Here is a 14,015-nt window from a genome sequence, read left to right as displayed (position 1 = left end):
ATATGATGAGCACCTACTATGTGTATAGCACTTTGGAGATATATAAAAGGTATTTATCAAAGACACAAATACCTTATAATCTAGAAGAAAAAAAGACAAACACATGAAACAACTGTAAATGAATACTTAATGAAAAACATAATGCAATAAAGTACGACTGAATAGTCAATTGCTGACGTGGCTAGTACAGTTGAAGAGGAGGTAGGTGAAAGTGAGTACTTTTTATTGAGAACCCATTACATTTCAGGGACTACAAATTGATTATATAATTTATCCCCATAAAATTGAGGTAGGTTTTATCATACCAAGTTTCCAGATCCAGAAACAGGCTTAACCAAGTTCAATATAGATAGATAGAGAAGTAACTTAGAGCTGCAGAAAAATGAGACTTGGAAGTTAAGTAACTAACTTTAAGCCCCAAAGTTAAGAGGAACCAAAATTCAAACCTAGATTTGTCTAAATGCAGAGCTAGAGCTCTAGCTAATACACAGAATGAAACCCCAACCTTGAACTCGGGACCTCTCCTAATTACTGTTATTTTTCTGTTAGATTATACTACCTGTCTAAGACAGAGTCTAATGAACAGTTAGGAAGCAAAGTGACAGAATTACTAGAAATGTCTCATGTTATTTTCCTAACAGAGAAAACAGACTTGATGTACCTTAGATGTTACTACAGACATCTTCTAAAGGAAACTTTTGTGAACACAGAGTGCCAGTGAAAAATATTGATAAGGTAGTTAACCATATGTGAAGAATATGATGTCCTTGCTAGCACTTTGCTCTTCTTAGAAAATGGGGCAAGCACCAAAGTTCATGTAATATATAAAATGAATTCCGTGCTACTACTGAAGTAGTATTTCCTCCTTTCTGAACTATGGCTCAGATGGTAATTAGATCAAATTCATAGTAACCCTCCTATTTCACTGACAGCTTCAAGAGACTCAGGAGCCCGATTACATTCATCAAAAATAAGACAAAACTACTTAATCTTTAGCATAAAGGAAAACTTTATAGCAAAAGATTAAATAAAAATGAATTTAAATAATTAGTACTGTGTACCAGGCAATGTGCTAAGTGATTTGCAAGCATTCTCTCATGGAATCTTTGTAATAGTTGAACGACATATGACAAATCATCTCCATTTATAAATGAGAACTTAGGTTGACAAAAGTTAACCTGCCCAAGGTCACACAGTCAGTAACCAGCACACTGGGGATTCCAATCGGGAAAGTTTGCGTATTAAATTTAGAAGACAATCTGAGAGAATTTAGTAATGGCATGAAACAGATTCATGCTGTAAAGTGTTAATGGTAAACTTTAGGGAAGATTTAAGAATATAGGATAAATATTTAAAAAAGTAGATATTTATCCCTTTAGCAGGTACATGTATCAGCAAAGAAAACAGCAATTTTGAAAGTACTATGAAGTACTGAAAAAATATGAAAGGCATAGATGTTTAAGGTTTTATAAGGCTTAAGATTAAAATAAAAATGAATAAACAGAACAGGATCACTTCATACAGAAGAAATTAAGGACTGTATTTTAAATAAAACAGAATGTAAAAAAATTAGTTCAAAGACAATTATGATCATGGTTCTGTACATAAAGATAATTATGGATATAGTCCTGTGTATCAGTGCCACAACAGTTTATAATTTAGAAAAATTCAAAATGAAGACATTGAGGGCTAAAAGGCGGATGCATAACACCCAAGCAACTACTTTGGCATTGGAGGCTAAAGGCCATTAAGAAAGGTGAGTTTCTTAAAAAAAAAAAAAAAAAAAAGTAGAAGGTGTTATGTTCAAATGTGCATTTTCACTGAAGGGTAACTCAAGTGTCTTATCCCAAGTACAGGTATGATCTAAAGTAGAAGTAGGAAGCTTCCCAAGAGTTACTGTGAAGAACAACGTGCATCTGTATTAGTAATTGATCTCTGCAACATGTATTCTTGTTAAAACTGGGAAAGCCAAGGATACAGTCTTGGTTGAGAAACTATTTTTCTCCTCTTGTCAGCCTACTTCAATGTATTTCTGTCTTGGATGGCTGGAGTGGTTCAGGTCTGGGTTCCTAGGGTTTACGATTTACTATTTTACAGTCTAATGCTCTTAGAAAATGGACATCTACAAATGTCTTTGCAGAAGTACCAAAGGCCAGGAAATACCTTCTGGAATATGTGTTGTGGATTTTCCTCTTCCTAGAATACTTCTTTTCTGCATCTCATTCTCTCATTTTCTACAAACTGCCTTTATCTGATGTGAGCAGTTTTTAAAACATACAATGCTGGTGCCACAGGTAAATGCTTCCAGGAATACAAAAATATTTTTGAACAATGTGGTACTATGTTCATCACAGGATAATTCTATGGGAAAAGGTCTTTCTGTTCTTTATCAGCATGTCACCTTTCAACTAGTATCAGAATTATTTCTTCTTCTTCTTCATTTGTTCCCTCTTTGACACTTGCTTTTGCCATCACCTTTGCTCTTTCTTTAGTTAACTAATTGAATAGATATATATTTGCTTTCCCTGTACTGTCACCTTTTTGTAATTTGGCTCAGGGTGTACCCAAATGTCTGGTATATACTCTCTGCAGTCTTTTAGTAACATTTGTTTTTGCTGTTTGTCAGGGAATTATCATAATCATTCACAAGAGAATGGATAAAACAACTGAGAAGGAAACGAAAGCTTATTTAAAAGGAAAATAATGCCATGGAATAAAAAGATGACTCAAAGTAAAATATATTATTACTAAGTTGACTTTAGCATATATACATGTGCTAGACTAACAAAAGGGATTAAAACTTTTTAAATGGAAAACTTGTTTTTGTTCATAATTCTCCCCTGTCCACTGTATTTTGTTGGTTTGGAAGGATACTGTAAATGTCATGAAGGGAAAAATTATACTATGTAAACCTGAGAGCAAAATAATTCAAATATGAATGATCATAAGAAGGGTTATCTATGAGCACCATAAGGATTTATGGAAGTTAGCTAAACAATTTCCCAGTATATCAATAGAATGTAGGAAAACAGATAAATGACAGTTTTCAAAAGAGCTGAAGGGACATATTAGAAGGCTTTAATGTGCTCTGGGAAGCTATAATTACAGGGATTATTTAAATTGGACAGTACAATAGCTTGATAACAAAGTCATGAAATTCATAAGAACAATCTCAGATATGATCTGAGGATACATGAAGAGAGAGTATTATAAAGATTAAAAAATATAAAAAGGGCATCACATCTATGTAAACTATAGCAGCTTTCACTAGTAAATAATGAGATATAAAAATTACTTAAATTTGTTTAATAAGTAGATTTTGTCAGTGTCCCTTAGTTTTTCTGTAGATTTCCTTTTGAGTAAAATCGTCATCTCTCGAACTAATTCCAGAGGCCAAAGTAAGTTATTATCTTGGTGCTGAACATTTATCTAATTGTCAACATTTTTCTTAGAGGCTTTGGCTATCACATTATTTTCAACTTTGATTCTGGGATAATTTTCCACTTATATGAATATACAAATCATATTTTTCTACACAAAATATGGCATAGGAGAGACAAGTGAGCTAAGAGTCAGATTTTCTGCTTCTGTCTTTAAATAGAGACACTCTCTTTGTCGCATCTGTAAAATGAATAACGATATGATCTCTATGATCCTGTGCAGTACTAAAATCCCAGAACACTATGATGTTCCAGAAAAAAAAAATCCCAAAAACTCACCTGGAAAAATAATTATTAGTTTTGCAAATTTCTAGAATCTGAATTAGAGAACTGTCGTAAAATTCACCCAAATTGCTTAGGAATATTTCCTTTTGTGTATATATCTTCCTTTTCATATACTTCTTTATCTAATTAATGCATTTTAAGCCAGAAACATGTTCACTATTTAGTATACTCATAATCCTCAGAAGATACCATGAACATATTTCTCTTCCCATTCCTCTGTATACAAATTATGACTTTCTGTCCATGAAATATCTTGAGCCCCTCTTCTTTGTCTAAATGCTTTGTTGAATTTTAGCCTAATTCAAGCCTTTTTCTGGAGCCTTCCTTTCTCAAACCCACAGTGATCTTTCTCAATTATTTCCATACAACAGATCTGCCACTTAGCTTTTGACACTTTACACTGTTATTCCCTGGTTCACGGTTGTATGTACTTTCTCCAAACAAATGACTTCACAGTAAACATCATGGCATGTCTATAAAGCATTTAACAACTCAAATTTAAAACTGAGAGGCAATTGGGAAATCCTTTATCACTTAGTTCCCTAAGACAGGCTCATAAAATGGTTATATGATTCACCTGGGTAACTATTCACCTGATTCTTAAAACCCACACTTGCAGATTCTGACTCAGTTGCACATGGTGTAGGAATAAGAAGCCACAGAGTTTTGAGAACCATCTCTTAGGATCAAAGATCTATCTTGACCACCTTCTTCCCAAATACATGAGCTGAATTAAATACTACTCTGTTCACATATTTGGTGTTTTTCTTTCATAGGTGTTTGTCATTGTATTTGGCTTCTGTTGGATGTGCTTAGAAAACAGAAAATTAATGTAATTCATTGGGCTCTTTGAATAGCTCCAACAAAAGGTGGTAAAGGAGACACCTTCAAGGACTCCAGAGGATAGACTATGGCATAGGAGGTAGACTGGGGTGAAAGTTCTACTTACATCAGATGCCCAATACTGGGGAGTGAAAAACTTAGCCAATCATTCCCTTCCTCTTAGAAAAGAAAATGCACAAAATCATGTTGAGAGAATGAGAACCGGTAGCATAGGTGGGAGTCTAAGGGACAGAGAAGGCTCTAATCAGCTGAAGAGAATGGTATACAGACATTACTCAGTAATAATAGTGGAAGAATTGGAGCAAGAGATTAGTCACTGAGTTACTTCTGAAGCAATGGATTTCTGTTGTCGAATGACCTATTTTCTGAACCTTTTCCAACATCTGTGAGATCTAGCTATGTGGCAACTACGTTTTTAATTGTCTTCCTTGCTTCTCCGTATCTCTCTCCGATAAACCTCCCATTATCTAACATACTCCGATTGCCTTTTGGCTTCTTGAATCTAAAATTGCCTAACAGAGTAACCAAACTCTATTTAGCTTGTCTAGGTCAATCTGGTAAATCCACACAATAGCACAGCAAATGATGGAGCACTCTGAAGAGCTGTTACAGCAGTCAGAGGCCTGCCTGCCATTTCTCCACACAGCATGGCACACTGTTTAGCACACCTGGTGTCCCAAGCTTCTTTGATAGGCTCTCTTCTGATTCTGTTTCTTGGCAGCTCCTTGTAGGGTTTTCATCTAAACTATGTCAAATTTCACATTCACAAACCACTGTAAGGCATAATTTCCATCTCTGACTTCTTACAAGAGTTTCATCTATATTTCTAGCATTATGAGGCCTGCTGAAGGCAAATCCATCTCCTGTTAGGTTGGTGGGGAGCTGACAGGAGTGTGGGATTGGTTACATAAGAAGAATGTTCAAATGACACATTTACACAGAAATAATGTAAGTGGCATATATGCTGGTTCAGATGTGCTTACTATTCCTATCTATGGAGAGGCCAAGGATATGTATTTTGAAAAGCTCCCCAGGTAATTTCTATGTCCAACCTCAGTTAAAAAACAGCCACAAAACCCCAGAGCACTGGAGAGTTATTACACTAAATGACAACTACTACTTGAAAAAAAAGTACAAACTTAAACTCTTCATATCGTAACAAAAATAGTACTGTCAAATGCAACATTATTAAAAAATGAGTAAAATATTTTTTTTCTGCACTTTTCCTAATTATATTGCTGTGTCAGATAATAATCTAGATAGGGAATGATATTTTGGTATCATTACATGCTCTGATATATGAGGAAAGTTAGAATTTGCCCTTTACCCTTCCCTACTTCCTGTCAACTAATTAGGGCTTAAGAATCTCACAGTATCACTTACTGTATAGTTTATCTTTTCATAAAAAGGTATGTATTTCCTTTGAAACTAAGTACTAGAGATGAAAATGGATTAATTTTCAAGTGTTTTTGGCATCATAGATAAAATAGAGTATTTCTATTTTTGTTACTTTACATCTTCCATTATAGAACACATGTCAAACTAAGTACCAATCATACAGAAACATGATTCCCAATCCTAGAGCAGCGTGAAAGAAAAAAGAAAACTTCACCTTTCTTGGGTATTACTTAATCTTAGATTTGATTATTTCACATTATCAACACCAAAATTGGCTGGCTATCTAAAGTCAAGAATAAAATGAAAAACCTGAAGACTCTGCTTGCCTCTCTCATAATTCTTGCTGTCCTCAGAACTGGTATTTTTAAAAATTTACATGGCAAGCAGGGTGTCAGGAAATCTGATACCCATATTTCCTTCCATTCCCTTAGTATATTTATTTTTAATGGCTATGGGAAGAAGAGAACTGGAAATGTACCTCTGGCCATCTATGAAAATAGAGGGGGTGGGGCTGAAGACTCATATTCTTGTGTTATAATCCCATGGTTAGATCTCCCTTTTATGGGATTAGTTTTCTCCCTGATAAGGCTATATATTGTTACTATGATCTGTGTAGAAATGTTCTAAAAATGTCCACTGTTCACAGGCAGGAGAAATGTAGGCTTTGAGAGGCTTTTATTTTCTATCAACATATCACTGGTTCTATTACCTAAACAGAATCTTCAAAATCTCTGAAAAAGGAAATACTGAGCTTTTACTCATTTAGAGAGATGAGCTAAACTAAAAGAAGGACTGCCTAGAGAAAATGAAAGTTATTTAAGAAAACTTGGAGGAAAAAGCTCAAGAATGAATACAGGCCTAATTCATAAAGTGAACAACTGTAATCTGGCACATCTACTACAGTGTGCTTTAGTGAAAGTATAGTTTGCTAATAATAATGTGGTCTTTGAATTTTCAATATCTTTCCATCTCCAATTATGACAATTTGTAGAAAATTTTACGAGATACTCATTATGATTTATAATGACCAGAGATTATTTTATCACTTAATTTTTCCCTTTCATGTTGGCTCTTATTTTGAAAAGTGAAAATTTTGTAGAATTCCAAAGATAATACAAAGTTTATTAGACAATGAACAGTGAATTATATGAGAAAACCATCTTGCGAATGAAGTCAAAATCATGACAAACTAAGGGAAGATAAAATTTTGAAGTCATCAAAATGAGCTTCAACCTCATTTGTTATATAAAAATATGTATGTCTAAAAATAAACTATATGCTGTCAGGGAACAAGAAGTATGTCGTATATCTCCTTTGTGTACTTTACCATGCTGAACACATGGCAGGTGCTCAAACACTTGCTTAACTGAATTTAAAAATTACACAGCAACTTTATATTCATCCTTAATTATATATTAACCACTGAAATTCTGTTCTATTAGTTAAAAACATTCATGTTAGTATAAAGATATTACCTATAAGGATAGCCGTGGTACTTGGAACGAAATATTGAAAGTAGAAAACTGAAGAAGAAGACCACCAGGCCCAATCCCACTAGGCAAATTACTAGAAATAGACAGAAAATACCATTAGTGTCTAAAAATATGCAAATGAAACCCCAATTGTTTATATTTTTAAATGCATTCAATTACAGTATACTTACATTTAATAGTTCATGGCACATACAGGTACAACAAACCAGATTATCCACAATACAATGTGTTCAATATTTTCCACATTCTTCTCAATGAAAATGTACTATTTGGGGTATGAAAACAACAAGATTGACTGATCTAAGTCTTCTGGAGGTTTTCTTCTCGTATAGAGTTCTTACAAGTACTAACATGCCCCAGAGTGATCAAAACAAACCATGTTATAAACCACAAACAAGATTATTGGCTCTTGCATTATTAAGCATTGGCTATATTAGCAGGAACATTTGCATTGTTAAAATGCTTAATATAATTTTAATCTTTTCAGATGCTAAGCAGTAACTTTAGGTATTCGTTAGTATCGCCTCAGTGAGAGCATGTTATAGAAAGCAAGGAATAAAAGCTCGGAGAGAGAAAATACGGTCTAAGTGAGAACCAGAGGGGAGGAAACTCCCTCCATGGCAGGTAATAGTGTCAAAATGTTGTCTGTCTTACAAACTGAGGGCACATGTTAAAGTCAAATGTGCTGTGGTCTAGGTTTGCAATATTCCTCTGTCCCAGGAAAGCTAACAATAGGAAAAGTACTTTATTTTCTCATTTCCTTTTTATTATGATTGAGAAGATTTTACTCTAAAGCAGATGAATAATAAAATGTTTCTTTTGCACATATATTTTGGATATTTAATTAAACAAGATTCATTGCAGTTATTAGTACAATCTAAACATGCTTATAAAATTTAAATACTTAAATATGTTCTGTAAGTAGAAATTAGTGTTAATCTCAAGAAATATCTGAACATCTTTTAAGAACAAATATTTGCACAATACACCTTTTATTTCAGAGAATTCTAAACAAATATTTGAAATTATTTGTAAAATAAAAAAGATTTAAAAAGATTAAAAACACTAAAGCAGAATAAGGAAAATCAAACAGATCTATATGATTCTATAAGGAACTATGATTTTTAAAATTTTTTCCAATATATAAATGAAACCAAGTTTAACTGCAATTCTGGCAATCATGGAGTACACAAGGTACAGCTTTGTCAAAATATGGTCTGCAAATGTGTCCGTTTTTATGCAACTCTGCAGGAATATCTTCTAAGTTTTCAATATGAATTGTGAAACATCACAAGCATTTAATAGCATCCAAGTGTAGCCTCTGACATTTCATTTCAGACAACACTCATGCAGCTGAACTTCAAATGAATATTAGGAGAAAATAAACCAAAAAATGAGTTTGTGAATATCATAAAATAAGTTTTTGAAAATTATAGAATATCCCCATATGACAGACACCAGGACGCAGATACAGCATAACAACTTTGCGAAGAACAATCTTACTAAACCCATCATGAATTACAAAATGATTTACTCTATACTTTCCCAAATCTGGCATTTTATCTAACACTTCTTTCTTTTCCTTCCATCTCCTTTTTTTTTTTTCAAAAGAAGAATAAAGCACTCTTTTCATTCCCTTTGCTCCTTTTTAGTAGCTCCCCTGGGTTGTGCTCTATGGGAAATGAGGCTCGAAATATGTGATCAAGTAAGACAGAAGAAAATTACTTGATCCTCTGCAGTGGAACAAAATAATGCTACTCAAGTACTTGTATATGGGAAGGGAGAGGAACTGAGGGTAGGGAGGGGTTAGTAACTATTAAAGGAACCATGGTAGTCACATGAGATACTCCACCTTTTGAAAGAAAATGCTGTGGTGAGGCAGATGCATTCTGACCTGGGAAACACTAATCATAGTAGTTGTGCCACATCAAAAACAAAAATCACATCAAAAAGGAGTAATTTAAAAGTTTTAAAATGTTTTCCAGCTCATGCTCATACACACACATAACATGAATAAACAATTTAGGTGTGGGTGGGAGCTGGAGTTAAAGAAACATCTACAAAGAGGGAAGTTGGAAATGGTGATTTAATAAATTCAGTATCATATTATAATAAATGTTCTAAGATTTAAAAATTTACTACACATTTCTTACTATTATTTACCTTAAGACAGGATATACAACAAACACATAATTAAGAGGATGTCCTCCACATAGACCCATGGAACAGAATAGAAAACCCAGAAATAAAGCTGCACATTCACAACCATCCAATCTTCAACAAAGCTGACAAAAACAAGCAATGGGGAAAGGACTCCCTATTCAAAAAATGTTGCTGCGATAACTGGCTAGCCATATGCACAAGAATGAAACTTGGCCCCTACCATTCACCATATATGTGAAAATTAACTCAAATGTAAGACCTAAAACTTTAAAAATCCTAGAATAAAACCTAGGAAATGCCCTTCTCAACATTGGCTCGAGCAAAGAATTTTTTTTTACTAAGTCTCCAAAAGCAGTTGCAAATAAAAGTTGGCAAGTGGGACTGATTAATGAGCCTCAGCAAAACAACAAGACAGAGTAAACAGACAACCTACAGAATGGGAGAAAATTTTTGGTAGCAATGCATCTGACAAACATCTAGTATCCAGAATCTACAGGGAACTTAAATCCCTGAGCAAAAACCCACCCCATCCTTTTTTTTCTATTAAAAAGCAGAAAAAGGACATGAACAGGTATTTCTTAAAAGACATACAAGTGGCCAGTAACCATATGAAAAAATGTTCATTATCACTACTCAGCAGAGAAATGCAAATCAAAACCACAATGAGATACCATCTCACACCAGTCAGAACGACTATGATTAAAAAGTCAAAAAGCAGATACTGGTGAGGTTGTAGGGAAAAGGGAATGCTTACGTACTGTTGGCGGGAATATAAATTAGAGCAGCTACTGTGGAAAGCAGTTTCGAGATTTTTCAAAAAACTTAATGTAGTGCTACCATTGGCCCAGCAATCCCCTTACGGGGTATACACCGAAAGGAAAATAAATCATTCCACCACAAAGGCACATGAACTCTTATGTTTACTGCAGCCCTATGCACAATAGCAAAAAAAAAAAAAAAAAAAAAGGAATCAACCCACGTCGATTCCATGGTGCCTATATACCACATCCATGATGGACTAGATAAAGAAGATGTGGTATATATGCACCACGGAATACTATGCAGCTATAAAGAACAAAATCATGTCCTTTACATCAACATGAATGCAACTGGAGGCTATTATCCTAAGTAAATTTACACAGAAACAGAAAACCAAATACCACATGTTCTCACTTGAAAGTGGGAGCTAAACATTGCATACATATGAACATAAAGATGAGAACAGACACGACTAGAGTGGGGATGGAGGGAGGCGCGTGTAGGTTGAAAAATCACCTGTTGCATTCTACGCTCATTATTGGGTGATGGGATCCGTACTTAAACTTCAGTATCAACCAAAATACCCATGGAACAAACCTGTACATATACTCCCAAATCTAAAATAAAAGTTGAAATTATTAAAAAAAATAGTATGTCCTCATAGGGATAATATCGATGTTTATTCAAAAGATACATAAATAAAATTATATTCAACCTGATAATGTGCTCATTTCTTTTGTAGTTTCTTTAATAGATGATACCATAGGAAAAGAGGGCAGTCTAAACTGTGTATTACATCAAAAACATTTCAACCCCTAAGACTTTTAAGTATTTAGAAAGCACTATGATTTGTTTATACACATGTCACCCTAGCTAAAAACCCACGAAGTCCGGATTTCTATTTTAAATTTCCTAATAAATACTCTTTCAGATACCTATGCTGCTCATACACAAATTTTGGTTTTTAAAGAGTTCAGAAATGCAAAGAATAATAGAAAAACTGATAGGTTTGTGGACATATCAAATCATATAGGGACTTGATATTATAAAAAGGTCTGTGGCAGGAAACAAGCGACTGTCCTTTGCTCCTCAGAGCACATTTTCCCTGTGTGTTCTTCTCTTTTTGCTAGAAAATTCTTTACTTCTCAATAACCTCATATTTTTTCTACAACTCAGAGAGAAATGGTCCCATCAAAGAAAAACCACAGAATTAACTTGCTTAAAAACATAATGCTGGAAAACTTGATGGAGCTGTAAATCTTGGTGTATCAATGGAAAAGGCAAAGACCCTGGAAGAGACAGTATCAACAGATGCCCTTTAAAAAATGTTAAAGGAAGCTTTGGAACGAATGGAAAGGTAATATATGTCAGTGTACAATACCTATGCAGAAGTTTCATCTAAGTCAGGCTTTGAGTGCACCCCTGATTCTTGTAGCAGAGAGAGTATGTTATATGACAATACAATATCTGAAGACTCTGTCCCCAGAATTTTCCATCTCTCTCTGCCGCGTGGAATTACAACAAACTCTATGGCTTCGCAGGGATGGATTAGAGCACCCTGACAAGGGTGAAGGACAGCTCCACTTTATATGCAATTCCACAGAAAACTACCCCGTCCGCTTTTGGAAGAAATATATTTGCAAGTATACAAACACATCCCAGAAACAGAAAAAAGTTAAAATCTTCTTCAAACCAGAACATTTCTTTAGAAGTTTGTTTACAAAGGGCTTTTATGTATTTCCCATTTGACTTAAATGAATCTTAAGACTAAAACGAAATTACAAAAATGGCAACACAGAGACTTACTCCGTCTTTTTCCAACATCTCCTTTCGAAGTTGCTGCTTCATTTAGAAGAACCATCCCCATGGTGATAGCGGCATCTGCAGTAGTTGTCAAGGAAGCCATAGACAATAGATGTGAATAAAATCTGTTAATTTTTCTGGCTCTGAACACAATGTTCCAGAATGGTTAAATTATAAGTGCACAAAGAGGTAAATAAAATCAATTATCTTTATAATAAAGATAAAATTACCATTCTTTGCGTGAGCAAATATGCCATAATTTTAAAAAAATTTATAACATGAAAGTTCAATTTGTGATATATTGAGAAGCTAATGCTAAAGGTTCTTAAATTCCAGGGTTTTCATAGCACATATAAACTATATGGACTCTCAAAACCAGTTACAACATTTCACATTATACATAAAGATATGTACTGCTTATAGACATGATGACTCATGTCATTGACACATTTCATTTTCATTGTGTGCACACAGCTTTTTCTTCTCAATGTGTTTTTTCATAGATTTTGTTTAGCTGAAATCTTTATGAAGCTCAGGTGTCATGTTACTTGAAAATCTGGGGCTATAAAATTAAAAATCTTACAAAAGCAAATGAGCACATTATAATAAAACAATTTAATGAATCTAGCAGGACCCTGAGGCTAGTCAGCTAACTGATACCTTAAGAATGAGATCACAAAATTACTTTTGTATTTAATACCTGCTTCCAACAGGATGGATATATTCATGCTATGTTGAATAATGCCAGAATTAAGAAAATGATGGGAAATTTTCACCTTCATAAAAACATTCTTTGCCATGTTATTACAACATTTTTGACATCATCGACTCTTAAGTTTTTAGAACTCATCAATTCTGAAAATATATTTATTACGTATTTTGCCCAAGCGATTAATGGATTAAAAATTGAAGAGAAAAATAAAACAATTCAGGCCAGAACTTCCTCAATTTGCTTAATTTCATTATGATTCCATTGTATTTGTTTCTACTGCTATTTGTGTATAAACAGCATCAATAAATCTCCTGTGCTGGATCTATCAACAAAAGCTCAAAGGATAATATTGGGCAATATACGATCAAGTGGAGGAAGTGTGAGAAAATTCTGCAGAGAACATTTCCTCTGAGTCTTTGAAATTCTGATTATTTATAATGCTCATATTTGAGTCCGTCTTCATGACCGTATTATCCAACTTCTGGATAATGATAAATGCCTGACTTCTCTATTAAGGCATTTATGCTTCCATGACCTCTCTATACAAATGGTTTTCAAACTATTGTATTTGTTTTATCATTGGAACTCTTTCTAGGAAAAAGGAAAATGAAAACCTGTTTGGAAGCCTAACATATACAAGCGAAAAAGCCCCTGCCACCCCTGCACAGTGTCACCCTCCCCACCACACACATACATACCATAGACTAGCACTAAACTTCTAGAGATCCCTGCTACACAGCTTGAAAAACACGGAAACTTTTATGAAATTCCTGCCTTTCAATCATGTAGCAGTAGCCTGAAAAGAATATTTTAAGAGAATGACTGTTTTGTATTCTTGAAGTATTTTGGACCATCTACTTGTATACATTACCCTGAATCCATAGACATTGGACATTGTTAACAACATGATAAAAATTAAAAACTTGTTTCACTAAAACTGTTCATATCAGTTTTCTGGAACAGATAGATGTGACTGATATGGATCCTTAACAAGGAGTTATTGAGTTTCCCCTTTAATCATTTTTTCTGTAATACCTTTTATATTCATGCATAAATTTTTATCTACACATTTAAATACACATATTTAATAATTCAAATAGAACTGCAGATTATTTTACT

At 34.0% G+C, this 14,015-nt stretch overlaps 1 protein-coding gene across 10 annotated transcripts in view; it reads right to left on the bottom strand.

Moving 5' to 3' along the window:
- TUSC3 (tumor suppressor candidate 3) overlaps nucleotides 1–14,015 on the bottom strand; it is a 435,781-nt gene that overhangs the window by 110,177 nt on the left and 311,589 nt on the right. For 7 of the 10 annotated variants that reach the window (XM_074000326.1, XM_065518907.1, XM_074000325.1 and 4 more), the window contains 2 exons: nucleotides 12,188–12,262; nucleotides 7,442–7,532 (listed from right to left, as the gene is read on the bottom strand). In XM_074000326.1, coding sequence (XP_073856427.1) covers nucleotides 7,442–7,532; nucleotides 12,188–12,262 — 166 coding nt within the window. Of the gene's footprint in view, nucleotides 1–7,441; nucleotides 7,533–7,630; nucleotides 7,725–12,187; nucleotides 12,263–14,015 lie in introns of those variants that run through there. The other 3 variants (XM_065518904.1, XM_065518905.1, XM_045397894.3) reach the window with 2 other exon arrangements.

Source organism: Macaca fascicularis, chromosome 8 (assembly GCF_037993035.2).
Source record: "Macaca fascicularis isolate 582-1 chromosome 8, T2T-MFA8v1.1".
In the NCBI taxonomy this organism is placed as follows: domain Eukaryota; kingdom Metazoa; phylum Chordata; class Mammalia; order Primates; family Cercopithecidae; genus Macaca; species Macaca fascicularis.
The sequence above is the reverse complement of the archived record's forward strand: the minus strand, read 5'-3'. Positions and strand labels throughout refer to the sequence as shown.